Genomic DNA, 14,193 nt, shown 5'->3' with positions numbered 1-14,193 from the left:
TAGGTTGTCAAGCCACTGGTCAAATACAGAATAACCTCTGAAATGCAGAAAAACCTCTAAAATCACACTAGTAGAACAGCATGTTAGTTGCTAAAGCTATGTGGGAAAGACTATTTGGATAGTGCCACAACTTAGTACCTGCACTGGGGGTTAGATTTACACCATTATACTGCCTTCTGGGGCATTTCAGTACCTGCCTGAAAATTAAGCTTGCCCAGGAACCTCGGAGCGCCTGAAGGCAGTGTGTTCAAACACACATAGCTTGCACATACCGTTCCTTCGCTGACTGAGAAAACTCAGTGCAGAAATACTCTGCTGGATCTGTGCCCTCTGAAGAAGGATCTATGCAACAGTGATTTTCAATGTCCTAATTTCAGTCCTAGGTTTTTTTTTTCAAAAGGCAATTGGAACTGACAGCAGCTTATCTGATTTTAGCCCCTGTTTYTCCAAGTCCCACAGATTGCTGCTCATCTTAATCTTTAATTGACTGAATAACTGATGACAAGTCAGAACTTCTTTGCTGCGCGTACATGAACGCAGAAATCTTTGTCTGGTCTACAGCTAAACTTTTATCTTACTCCATATTGAATTGCTTCTGTTTTCAGCTCCTTGGCAAACTGAAACCACCAAATCCTGACAAATTTGTTGTGCTGCCAAGAACGTGAGTAACTCAGCTGCTGGTACGCTGTGTCAAATACCTCTTTGCTTCTGTGGTGCAGTAATCCAGTGGGAAACATGCATCCTCATTTGATCCAGTCAACTTCTGCACTTGGCTACACTGCCCGGTATGAAGTTTCTGTCCTCTGTTGCTCATGCTCCGTTCCATATGGTTCACTTACTTGCTTTTCTTGCTCCTTTTTGTTTTTTCTAAATCATTCTGCTTTYTCCTTTTGTGGGTGTGTAGGCATTTCATATTCGTATTCCTTTCCTTAATGAACACAGAGTACTTCATAAGCAGCTAAGCCTAATTATAACTGTAGATTTGTATCCAAGAGTAGCATCTACAGGGAGCATCTCCTATCATAGGCAGTATAAATTAGGACACACTCCCCCCCCCACCCCCAAACAGCTAATGTCACATGAAGTTTCACCCAACAGTCTCTTTTCTGTGTACCTGCAGCGCAATCAATGTGTGGGGCTGCCTGGAGTATTCGGCTTTCTGTACCTAACAGGAAGTGTGGGAGAATAAGGTTGATTTTTAGATCTTTGAATGCTAACTGCAGATTTAATTTCTAGAGTTGCTTCATCTCAATCACCTGAGGCATAAGGGTGTTTCTGTGTGTGATCAGACAGATACTGGCTTGCTCAAGTAGAAGCTGGCATGCCCTCTAGTGTATTATTTATGATTAAAACCCAGCTAGTTTCAAGAAGCACAGCTTCTTCCCAGCCTTTTGGAAGGCTGTTCCAAGACCTACCAGACAYGCTCTTAAGCTGGCAGTGCAGAATATATAATTTCCTTTTGTTAATTTTACTCCCAACTTTGCCTAGTTAACTATACTGTGAACAGCTGTGGTATCTGTAACCTTTGTTTGAAACTGCCCAAACAACTTTGCTTTATATCTTGGAAAACACCATTACCATTTTCTTTCTACTGCAGCAGCCCAGAATAAGAACTCTTTTCCCCAAGTACAGTGGCTGCCCAGAAAGGCAGCAGAGCGCCTCGGAAATGAACCTAAATCAGCAATTCACAAAGAGGAGTCCTGTGCTCACTTCAGGATTTGTTTCTGGTCCCCTTTGTCTTTTCAAGTAGCTTAAAAGAGTAGCAGAGGAACATTAAAACAGAATAAGAAAGTCTCTGCAGTATGCAGAGAAGCTGGTTTAGGGGAACGTGTCAGAATATGGACAAAATCTCATAGATGTCACAGCAGCAGCTCAGACCTGTTTTTCAGCTGTTCTCCCTGCCCACCAGTGAAAGAGAGAAAAGCTAGAACCAAACAATTACTTTTGAACACGCAGTCTGGGACTGACCTGATGCTGAAACTATGGAGTCCTGCAGGCCAGTCTCTGCGCTCTCCCCTTGTGCTAGCTTTAGCCAGGGGTTGAGACACCCATTCATTTTGGAAGCAACTGCAACACTTTGGTTTCTGCAGTTCCCTTTTCTCAAGCCTTGTATGTTGGCATCGCGGCTGAAGGTTGTTGCCRCTATAAATTCAATAGCGTGAGCGCTCCCAGCCCTGTTTCAGAAGGAAGTCTTGCAGATTAGCCCTCAGTACTTACTGTTTCTTTACTGAGAGGGATGGAGAGTATTCATGCGCCCACGCAGCCAGCTCTGCTTTGAGCTTACTAGTCCTCTGCTAGAGGTTATTACAATGCACACTACGCTACTAGCTACAGTTTTATACCACTCCAGCTGTGAGCAATGCGAACATGTCTGGGACTGGAGTGGTAGCAGACTCCAAAGCAAAGCAACGTTATCCCAGCCCAAAAGAGGGAGGTGGGAGAAATGAAACACTTTTCCCCTATGACCTATTTTATGTGGCTTGGGTGATCTGAAAAGACACCTGTGTCATTTTGTTCTGCCAGGTGCAAAAAAGTGAGTTTTAGGCAGCGATATGTACACCAGGAATGAGCCTAGAGCACCTGTGTTCTGCAGTCCAGTTAGATGCCCTCCTTAAGAGCGCAGTCAGCACACGTTCTGCAACAGCACCACTTAGCGGGCTGATGATACCTCAGAGGCGATACTTTTGGCAAAGTCCTACTTGCAATGAGCGTGGGTCAGCCAGGCATGTTGGCAGTACTGAAAGCATCAAGGCCACCACCTTTCCTGTCTGTGTTAGCCACCTACTAGATGCTGTTTACCACAGGAGCTGGGTACCTGCTACTTGGAAAGATCTGAGCATCCTATCTCCAATGACAGAAGCCATGTCAGTCCCTGTCAGACCCCAGGACAAAACTGGAATGCAAACAGAGGCTATGTTGTTAGTAACCCTCCTACCGCATGTGGATGACGAGCCAAAAAGAGGTGAGTCCACACCTTCTTACTACCAGCCCAACCTCCTCTGTCTGACACCAGTCACAACCCTTTCATACCTGAGGCACAGGACCCTCCAAGTACCRGTGGAAGGAGAGACAGGAGCAGGTCTCTTATCTCACTTGCTACTTAGCCTGTAAATTCTTTGGAGGAGGGCTGTCTGCACACCATTTAGCATAACAAAGTCTTTCTCCTTGTTACAGTGCTAAGCCCTTGTCAAAGCAAGCAGCTTTATAGCCTCACTTTCTTCCTTCCCAACTCCACAGCTTGTACAGCTGGAAAACTTACTATTTCCCATGGCATCTCTTTTATTTCTGCCACTACAAAAGTCAATACTGTCAAGCCCCAGAAAATGTGCCTCGGCATTTTGTAACAAAACTTGCCTCAATCACAGTCTGAAACATTTCAGTGACCTCCTTTTTTTTTTCCTCTTAAAATCAATCATGAGCTTGGGGCTATGCACAGTTATAATTTTCACCCTGACAGATTAGAGGTTCATCCCACCATTTCCATGAGAACAGCTGGAAAGCTGACACAGCAGCTGTCAGAATTGTATGGCAGTGACCCCCCCCCCCCAAGTTAAAGCAGTCAAGAGCGCATGTTACAACGGYGTCAGAAGGTGAGTGGATTTCTATTTGTATAGTTAACAAAAGCGTCACTTGGATGGCACTCTGTAGGGTACAGCTCACATACAGTATGATCGAGTTAGCAACAGCCAAGTTCACCTGCTTAGATGAGCTCCAGCTGAGCTTTTGGACAGGAACCCATCCAAAACCCAGTACTGCCATCACTACTATTTTCTGGGTGAGGATGGTCACGCTCTGCACCATCACTCATAATAGACAAAAGAAAAGTCCCAAAATCCTGTTCTGTTCGGATGCTTTTTCAGACGTGCCAAACTACGATGATTGATGTATTTCACAAACTTCATAGTTTCTTTGTCTCTATAAACCAAGGCCAAGCAGTTGTTCTCTGGATTCACAGTCAACAGCTAGAAGACACACAAATAATTAAGGCAGGAAATTAGTTTCACAAAAATGGCTTTGATATCATTCCTAGRAGGAAATGGACAGAACAGACTTTCAAAAGCTAATCAGAACAAAAGTCTCATCAGAAAATGAGCGATGTCACCATTTTCATATTAATACCCCTCAACCTGCAACGTTTATTAGACCACAAGGTTCATCTRAAGAGATTCTGGACTTCTATCAGTATTACTGTTCAGCAGCCTCATTATTACTCCTATTACAYGTGACACTAGCAAAAAGCATTTCCCTGGAAAAGCGTGACACCTGCTACAGCCTTGTGTCTTACTTGAGGCTTCTCAAAATACCACCAGGTTCAGGTTGTATTAGGCACTGTCAGGGCCTGAGTCTTAAGCTTTGCAGCCCCGTGAAGCGGAATCCAGAGCTGCATCCACAACTTACAGTTCAGGCAAGAAGCTCCAGAGTAGGCTGAAGGCTCCAGAGTAATACTGAGCACCTTCAAGATTATGTTAACATCAAAACAAAATGTAATCATGCCGCCCCCCCCCCCCCCCCCCCCCCCCCCCCCCCGCCAACAATTAATTTTATCTAATTTACAACTAGGAACTGAGCTCCTTACCTCTTCATCTTCGCCTTTAGCAATGTAGGATGTAAAGCCACCATATTCTGGATCCCAGTCTTAAAACAGAAGAAAAAGGTTCTTAGAAAATTCAGCACTGTCCAGAGTGCCCTACTGGAGATGCAGTATTTCTGGCCAGCTCTCCGCAGCTACTGGCTACAGGACTGTCAGCAGTTTACCTTCTGCCAGGATACTTTTTTTTCTTCCGTTCGGAAGCAATTTGAACCAAATGTACTGAATTTGCCTTTTACCACAAATAGGCCATTTCAGACTGCACGGCTTCCTGTTCCCCGTATGTAGAGCAGCTTTGCCTTAGTAGATGTGTAAAAGGCTTCGGGTATAATTACAGGCATGTTTCGGGTGGTTTAAGCCACGCATTCTGGTCTCCACTGGTCCAGCAGTGCTGACCAAAGTGCTTATGTTTTAGATTTTTGTTTTCAGCTGTGCATAGCTAGCAATCAGCCTAAAATGCCTAGATGTGCCTAAAGTCACTTTTGAAAATCCTGGGCTTTGTGAATTGGAGGAAGTGATAATTTTGATGAGAAAAGAGGCAAAACAGAGCGCTTCCTTGAGCCCATACAGCCACCAAACACTCCCACCCTGCCCAGAGCCATTGCTTAGTGAGGAGTGGAAAGGTCTTGGAGACTGGCACCTCCCCTCTGCCCCAAGAGGACCTGCAACGCGCCACCTCCTGGCTCGAGCAGGAAAGGTTACGAGGAAGCAGCATCAAAGCTACAGAGAAGGCCAGAATCCCAAATCTTTGTGTTAGGGACTACTGAAACTACTTCTGCAGAAGTGAGGACTAGGATAAAATCTAAAGAACCTTTCTATATAGGAAAAAGCAGGGGAACTTTGGCTATTGCAGCACTGTGGAGAATTCAAAAATGCTTCCTTTAAGCATATGTTGTCAAGGGGAGTCCGACACCTTTCTCTTTTGTCCACTTACCTTCACAGCCACAGAAAAAGAGCAGGTCCAGAGCAAATTCTGTTGCTTGGGCGTCATGAACTAGAGTATAGTGCCCGTGGGTCCAGCGCCTCAGCTCCCCTGCACACACAGGGGCACCTGAACCTATGGAGAGAACAAACATCTCAACAGTCAGGGAAAACAGTGAAGCTGCACTACAGCTAACTCCTGCTAAGCTCAAGGCAGGCAGGCCTAAGTTCCTGTACTGTCTCTTCACACCACCGAAAGTTGTGTTTGCCAGAGCCAGCAAAGTGTAAAGGGAAGAAAAAATAAAGTCACAGATCTCGTTAGCTTAGAGTCACCTCTAGAAAAGAAGTTATGTCCTTTGCATGATGGGTGTGAGGGGAGCCAAGATCTGCTCTTTGAGAGATCCGAGCTCTGATGTGCTTTGGATTAAGCCAGTTCATCCTTTTTTTCACCCCCCCCCTCTTTTCCCAGGTTGGTAGCAGATCCTCATGAGGATTTATGGTAGACCTCTGAACTTCGAAAGCCAGCAACCTATCTGTTCTGAAAGTACACTGAAACTACTAGATGCTTCCAGAGAAGAAGGATATGGCTCTGAACTCACTCTTCATGTGCTATCCCAGGCAGGTACATCAGACTTAGAGAAAACCTTTCTTTTCTTATGGCTACAGCTCAGTTTTCAACTTATGCAGCCCCAAACTATGCCCTCCTCATACGCTAGTCAGTCACAGCCATTCAAGACAGCCAGAACATGAAAGAATTGGTTAAAATCATATAGAGGGAACATGGCAAATGGAAGTAGCAAAATGATTGGCAGTGCAAGTCAGAAAAACAAAGCCTTTTTAGCAAGTAAGCATTAAGGGTGGGATTTTCAGTAGCGCTCTGTTCTGATTACCTTTTCTTCCAGTGTCCACTGACTTGACTGAGCGCAAGATGAGCATTTTTAAGAATTCTACCCTTAAACTTCAAAACCACTGCCTTAAACAACACCAATGCATGAGTCCAAAATTAATCTTTTATAGTAGTGATATGTCATTGCTGACAACTAAGTGGTTATTTAGGGTGGCAGCGTCTTCTGAAGGGCTAGGGTTAAATCCTAGTTTTAGGCATCAGTTTGCTAATTCTAAAATTCTTTACTTCTGATCTGCTAACTTTATTCTACTTGCTTTGATCTTTCATACGAGAATTGTTTTATATGAAACAGGAGTATGTGGATGTAAAAGCCACATAACTATTGACAAAAGATTATTGGGTAGCTAGATTAAAAAAAAAAAAAGCGTCAACTCCTACAGAAGTCTCACGCCCCCAGTCCTGCCCTTAAATAAGACTTCAGATTGACAAGGTATGTTCAAAATGCTGCTACAACATGGTATCTTCAGGTTAGTCATGATTAGTCATTAGTCTAATTAGTTAGTCAATTACCCCAAAAAAGTGATTAATGACTAACTAATCTGCCATGCTTTGAATCTAATGTTGGCGCTGGTGCCTGTGCAAATGGTTGCAGTACAAGGTGAAATCCTAGTCCCAGGAAAAGTTACTGGAAGTTCTACTGCTGACATCCTTTAATGCCAGGATTTTGCTCAAGTCCTTTCAACACTGCTGCTGCCCTACCTACCATTCTGTGTCTCGCCATCTTGCACTTCAGGGATGTTGTCAGGCTGGTCTTGTTGATGGGCATTGCTGTCAGCCTGTGGTTCAGTCTCCTCCTGCTTGGGTTTGGGAGTGCTGTGTCCAGCAGTGTCTGCAGCTCTTCCTTCTCCGGCATCTTCATCCTCATCAGAGGGAGCCAGGAAGTGCAGCTTTAGGCCAGTGAAGTTGGAAAGCAGCAGAAACAAGGCCTCGGAGCGTAACAACTGCAGGAAGTTCTTCAGGATGTCAGGGAGACTGTCTTCCTCTGCTATCTCATACAATCTGAAAGATAGCAGAGGAATCAGCAACAGATAGCCAACAAGGACATTTCCATGGGGACAATATCAGTCAGTGCAGCCTCGTGGCACTTCCTGCTTGGCCTGATCAATAGGAGCCAGATGTTGTCATTCAGCAGCTTGCTGCATCCCTACCTCTTATTGGATGGCCCCCGGCTACTCCACTGGATGTCCTCTTTCTCCAGAGCTTCACATAGTAGGTGGAATTTCTCTTTCTAGTAGAGAAAGAAAGGGCAGAAGCTTTAACATTTAGTTCCCATGTCTCCCCTAGTGTGCTGGAACCAGCCACCCTCTATTCCCAGATAAGGCCCAGCTGTTTCCTCTAGCTTGTTCAAGGCTCTTAAGGACTGCTGAATTGAGGGCACTAGGCTGGGCATCATGTCTTTCTAATGCCAGTGACTAATGGCTATGAAAAGTGCTACTTGACTGTCTGCTGGGTGAGAATGCTGTTTGCTTCACTGAGGTATGGGTAAAGAGGTAAAACAGACTTGCGAAGAAAAGCCATTCAAGTAAATCATGATTTTTCTCATTTGTCTCACATATGTGTTGAGTTCCCTGTTTGCTCCTAAGCCATGAGGGCTTGAGGGATAGGAGAGGATACTCTGCTCATCTCAGTGCTAGGAAGCAGGAAGAATGACACGTGTTTCCATCTTTCTGCTTTGCTTCTTGTAAGAAATAAGAACGTTGAAGCAAAGTTTGCGATTCACAATGTCCCTATGCAAAGTGTAAGCCACAGGCTGTACGATTTGCTGGGCACCTGCAGCAGTTTGCAGGCAGCCAGCAGGTGATCCATCCCTTTAGGAAGTGAAACTAGAAGGTGTTTTAGTTGACAGCTGTGCAAGCAAGGCCCTTCCTAGTCTGCATGACATGTGGCACATACCAGCCCTGTGACCTGTTCTGGTAGACTGCATCAGATTGAACCACTGGGCTCACCTTAAGAAAATCCTTCAGGAGAATTTCTGATCGCTCCTCAAATTCCTCCTGGATTTGAGCTTGGGAGTCCATGTCCAGATAAACCAGATTGATCCACTCATACAAGATTTCATGCTGGAAAGGAAACGGGTTTGAATGCTGGATTTGCAAATGTAAAAAGGATTCCCTACTTCTTCCTCACCCAACTGGCCAAAGGCCTGTATTCCTCCCCTCACCCACACCTTTCTTTTCCTTTTTTAATTGTGGTAAGAGTATTTGCTGCATTCTCTGCACTATTACAAGTACATAAGTGGACAGAGAATCATAGAAAAAGTTAGGTTAGAAAGCATCTACTCCAACCTCCTGCTCAAAGCAGGTCCAACTTGATCCAGGCACAGGGTTGCTCAAGGCCTTGTCCAGTTGAGTTCTGACCATCTTGAAAGATGAAGATTCYCACAATCTCCCTGGAATTTCCCATGTTGCAACTTGTCCCCACTGCCTCTTGTCCTACCACTGTGCATCTCCAAGAAGAGTCTGGCTCCAAATTCAATATACCTTCCCATTAGGTAGCTGAAGACTGCAACTTTCAGCCTTCTCTTCTTAAAGCTGAACAAACACAGTCCTCAAAGCTAGCTTGTTTTGTGCTACAAAGTGAAAGGCAAAATCCTCAGTGGTCTCTCCTTATCAATTACTTCTAAGGAGAGTCTGCATTTAGCCAGTATCTTTCATCCTGGGTCCCCAAACCATCTATAACATCCAAGAAATTAACTAGCTACAAACTTGTGGACAGGAAACAAAAAGGAGCATGGAACAAGTTTAAGATTAAAGTGTCCCCAAGCCTGAATGTGTCCCAAGTAAGTATTCCAGGGACACGGAAGTGCAGGTAAGCAGATCTAGGCTTGCTACTCACATCGTAAGGGATGTGTGGGCTCCTTGACAAAGGGGCTTCAATGTAGCGTGGAGGTCTGTTTATTGATGGGCCATGAAACCAGCCACTCACTGACAAACGGCACTTCTCCTCAGACAGAACTTCTGACACCTGGAGCAAAGTGGAAGGGCATACTGCTGTTTAGACTACATAACATTTAAGGACCAGCTGTAACAGGCACCATGCAGACCCATAAGAGATTGACCTGCCTCCAGAGAGCCTACCACATAAAGATCAGACAAGGGCTAGAAGTAAGTGCATTATTCTTGGTTCAGAGAGCGAAGGCTAAAGCAGAGTTTGATTTGCTCAAGTCTGTTGTAGATTTCCAGAATCCTAGCCCAAGCTTTCACTTAAAGCTCCCAACAGAATCTATCCCCTCCCCCTGAGAGCCAGGGTGAAGGCTGAAATATTTTATTAGAAGTAAAAGCATTTTAGGTTTTTCCATTTGTTCTGTTGAACTGGCTACCAGAGTCTGCAAAAACTAGCTGTCACAGGTTAACCTGGAACCCYGAAACCACATGAGGAGCTCTGGGGAACAGTTACCATCCATGGCCACAGCAGGCTGTATGGCTCTACTTATTTTGTCTTTTACTTTTTAAAAAAGTGCTGCAGTACAAGCCATCAGGAGGAGCATTTGTCTGACACCTTTGGCTCTGGGTTAAAGGTCTACATATCTAATAGACTAAGAGCTGGYCCTCTATTCTGGTATTTTACCTGGTCTGTGGAAACCGCTGTTTTTTGCACAGTGATTACCACTGCTAGATCTTGATTTTGTCAGATTGTGCTCTGATATAAATTGGGCTAAATCAAACAATCTCACATTCTAGAGTGCTGTACTGAATAATGAAGAGAGAGTCACCCCCTTATGACTGGTTGCACATAAAGCAACATAAAGACCTTGCACTGGTTTTTCAGGACAGTCTGGTGGAAGAGAAGGAAGAAACAGAGCCTATTCTGGAAAAGGTTTTGGCTTGTACTGATTGTTATGGAGCTGTAGTGGCCCTCTCCTTGCCTGAATTAAAAGTTTGCTAGCTAACTTGGAATGCCTACAGTAATCCTAAATTGCTTGGGAAATGGAAAACAGAAAAATGCTCTTCTTAAACCATGCTTGCTATTAGAAGCCCAGGGACCCGCTCTGCTCACCAAATGCCCAAAGCTTTATTTGATATCTGCTTAAGAAGTGTACACCATGAAGGCCAAAATCCAAAGATCTACTAGGAATTAATGACTAAATGCTCTTTGCCAAATGTCTGAGAGGGATTTAAGGCTGGCATGTGCTATGAAGGCTTTGTATCAGTCTGATCCTGACATAGTCCTCTAAYGGCAATTTGTGGGCTCTACGATTTACTGATGAAAGGATCAAAGAAATGATTTGATGGTTCAAAAGATACTCTGGGAATAACCAGTGAGGTGCAGGTCTGGAAGCTTCTGATCCACAGCACTCCCAGTTAAGTCAGCTGAGTTTTTAATGCCTGTGTTAACAGTATCAGAGACAGTACACAGGACTCTGAATGGTGCTAATGCACGGGATTAAGTCTAGGTCAGTAGGAGGCAGTCACAAGGCTAAGTGGCACATGGATTTATATGACAAGAGTAAATCACTAACWGAAAACAACTAGAGCAGTGACCAAATAGTTGTTTCTGTTAATTAATTATAAAATAWAAATAACAGAAAAGTAAACCTAAGCAGTCTAGCTGCAAACATGCCTGACCTACATCACTACACTCACTGCTCTTCTTCCTCTCCAGTCTCCTGCTCTTTGAAGCTATTTGTTACAGTCCATGGCATTCTCAAGTAAGCAGGAGTTTCAGGTTTCAGCCAGGTGTTCATATGAAGCAGTTCCACAGATTACACTCACGCTTTTTCCAGCCATCTTCCTGTTATGTGCCACAAAATGCTACTTAACCATATCAGCACATCCACTGTAGGGTATCGCACCACATCTGCGTTACCAAGCTAGTACAGCTGTATCCGCATAGTCCCCTACTGGGGCAAGGTGACGTACTGGGGAGCATTTCTGCCAGCAAAGTCACGGCATCTGCATGAAAAACATGAGCTAGTGCAACAAAAGCCCTCTTCTATCACCACAGCCAAATCCACAGCAATGGTTTGTCAGTGCAGTGACAGAAAGTATAGATGAGAACTTCTTCCCCTAAGATGATGAATCTAGACTGCTGGAATTTTGTAGTTCAGAGTTGGCTTTGTCAGTTCTTGTCCTCCTTATAGTCATGAGCCTTTAACACACAGCATTTAACATGAGTGTCTGTTCTGACCAGCTACATTTCTCTCTTTCTCTTCTACCCTCCCCATCAAGACTGTAATAACATACAAAGTGAATCACCACAACAGTGAGAATTTAAAAATGAACAAAATGCAGGTCCTTGCCTGGTGGAAGGAGACTGGAGACACTTCAAAGAAAGCCAGTGTGTTCCACGAAGGCACTAATGACTTGACGATTTGCTGTGGCTGAAAGTGTTCTGAAGAGGAAGAAAACATGCTCTGGTTAAGATCTGACTTAGCGCTCACTAGCAACTGTCATTTCCCTCTGACTTTATGACATTGTGACTGGTCAAACACGTGGCTGTAAAGGACAGAGCTTAGAGCAAGAGACTGTGAGGAATCAGCGGACTTCTGTTGCTGGAAAGGGAAGTTATCTCCATCGCTTAGAAGCTCACTGCACAGTTACTGGCATCATTTCTATCCTGCCTCCATTTCTATGCCCTGCAAAAAAGTGGCTAAAAAAAAAGGATTCCCCTCTTTATTAGCTTCTTTTCCTCAGCTGTCATCCGTTAGCATAGTCTGGAAAGACTGCTACAGCCCATCTCTTTCCAAGGTGCAAATTTTACCAATACATCRGCTTCCCTGGACTGAGAAAAATCTTCCTTGTACCATCCGCAGGGAGAGTTGCTGCTGAGAGCAAGTAAGCTTCATCTTTTTCAGTCACCATCTGTGACTCTCACCATCTGTGCTATACAAGTCCAGTGTTCCTCCATCGCTCTTCTCCCATGGTGGCACGAGGTACAGGATGAAGGCAATTCTCCGACCTTCCAGCTCATCATCATGGCACAGCAGGACATCTGCAATTACACAAATTTTACTACAGTAGTGCCTTTCTATCATGTGYATGACTAGCTGATTTATTTCAGTGGCTGCTTCCCGGTTTTGCCCCCTGCAAGGACATAACAGGAAAAAACATGCCCTTCTCAARAACTGCATTTTTACTTGTCTGCATCACTAATCCAGAGAGATTATCTTCTATGAGATTTCATTACAATTATGAAGTTAAGCCTCTTGTTATGCCTCCCTCTGTTGCTGTCACTGGGCACAGCAGGAACAGATCCCYAAGTTTACCAGTTAGTCAAACTCTTATTCTTAAATGCACAACTGCCCTTTGAGAAGGTTTGTTGCTGGGCTGGGGGGAGGGCAGGAACAGAAAAGCTGGACCAACAACTGGTTGTACAAAGAGACTTTAAAAAAGTAGAATTAACAGAAGTTAATTTTACATGACTAAAAGGCTATTACAGTTGTAACCCATTCCTGGACTCACTATGATGACATTTTAGCATCAGACTTTGCAAGCTAAACTGTGGCATGTAGAATCTGAACACACAACCCTTTACATAGAAACATGCATCCAGGGAGTTGGGCAGCAAACGCTGGCTGAACGTCTCCAAAAAGGTGGGGGGCTTGCAACAACACTGGGCCCAAGTAAARCTATTGGCAGCATGACTACAGCAATCATTTTTCCATAATTTGGACTCAGCTTGTTTCTTGTTTGAGACTGATGTGCTGGGCGATAGCTTCTAGGACCTCTTAGGAGTGGGAAAGGGTGGTGGTGAGCTTTGTGATTAGGTCTTCTGCAGAAATATAGTTTCTTACACACCCAGGAAAGCTTTGGGGAAAGGATCGCTTACTGACTGACCAGTATATTCATATTTAGCGCAGGATAGGTCGATCGTTGGCTCCAGTTCGATCTGGGTGACAGCAGAAAGCCACGCTCGGAATTCTTCAGAGAGAGCGTGCCTGGGAAGACAAGCACAGGGTAAGCATCCTCCTGATTTATAGAGCACGTTACCAAGGGTATGAAGCCTAAAACTACTTTTATTATTACCTCTCCTCCAACTATTTAAACAGTTGAAGCTACTACTTCTGCCAGAGGCACYGTATTTCTGCAAAACTCTACAGCAGTTGGCCAGGAAAAGTCTAACATTCACAGGATCACTCACAATACCCAGGCAATAAATACAAAATTAGTTGTACAGGAAACAGATAAACATTTCGGAATGGTAAATGATCAAGAGATGAGGGTTAATGGCCGAATGAGATTAGCGTGCTCAGGAGAAAATGATCAGTCGGTTAACGTGAAGCAGAGGCTGTTCCTCAGAACGGCTTTGGGGCACGCCGGCCTTCGCGAGGGGTAGCGGGGCCGCACAGGAAGAGGCCGGGCGCCCCGCGTAGCCCACGCTCTGCCGCCAGACCCCGGCGCGACCCTCCCCCCGCCTTTAGCAGCCCCCCCCGCCGCGCGCCGCCTTTACAGCTGCCCGAAACACCGCGAAGAAACGAAGCGTTTCGGTGCAGAGGGCGGGGAGCTTTGCCCGCCTCGCGAAGGCGCCGCACCTCAGAGCGGCGACGTGGGGCTCCGGCCTCCCGCGCAGCTCCTCGGACTGCCGCGGCCCATGGAAAAGAAGGAGGGACGGGGGTTAGCGGCGGCGGCAGGGCGGCGCGGGGAGCGGAGCGGCGCGGGGCGCGGGCCCACCTGCCGCAGCGAGAGCAGGTCGTTGCGCCGCCCGCGGAAGCCGAGGCCCAGCAGCTCGTCGCGCAGCGCCGCCGCGAAGGCCGGGCCCGCCAGGAAGCCGGGGATCAGGCCGTGCCGGAACGGGGCCGGCTCCAGCGCCGCCGCCTCTGCGAACAAAGAGCCGCCGG

At 45.6% G+C, this 14,193-nt stretch overlaps 1 protein-coding gene across 1 annotated transcript in view; it reads right to left on the bottom strand.

Annotated features, from left to right (window-relative positions):
• Positions 1–3,583: 3,583 nt before the first annotated feature.
• The window catches only part of OGFOD1 (2-oxoglutarate and iron dependent oxygenase domain containing 1), an 11,376-nt gene continuing 766 nt past the window's right edge, over positions 3,584–14,193 (bottom strand). The window contains 12 exon segments of the mRNA XM_026082331.1: positions 3,584–3,962; positions 4,577–4,635; positions 5,523–5,645; positions 7,120–7,415; positions 7,565–7,644; positions 8,363–8,476; positions 9,252–9,380; positions 11,656–11,747; positions 12,231–12,347; positions 13,193–13,293; positions 13,888–13,934; positions 14,027–14,175. Coding sequence (XP_025938116.1) covers positions 3,801–3,962; positions 4,577–4,635; positions 5,523–5,645; positions 7,120–7,415; positions 7,565–7,644; positions 8,363–8,476; positions 9,252–9,380; positions 11,656–11,747; positions 12,231–12,347; positions 13,193–13,293; positions 13,888–13,934; positions 14,027–14,175 — 1,469 coding nt within the window. The 3' untranslated portion in view covers positions 3,584–3,800.

Source organism: Apteryx rowi, unplaced genomic scaffold (genome assembly GCF_003343035.1).
Source record: "Apteryx rowi isolate R43461 unplaced genomic scaffold, aptRow1 scaffold_572, whole genome shotgun sequence".
Taxonomy (NCBI): Eukaryota; Metazoa; Chordata; class Aves; order Apterygiformes; family Apterygidae; genus Apteryx; species Apteryx rowi.
Note: the sequence above shows the minus strand (reverse complement) of the source record. Positions and strands in the feature narration are given on the sequence as shown.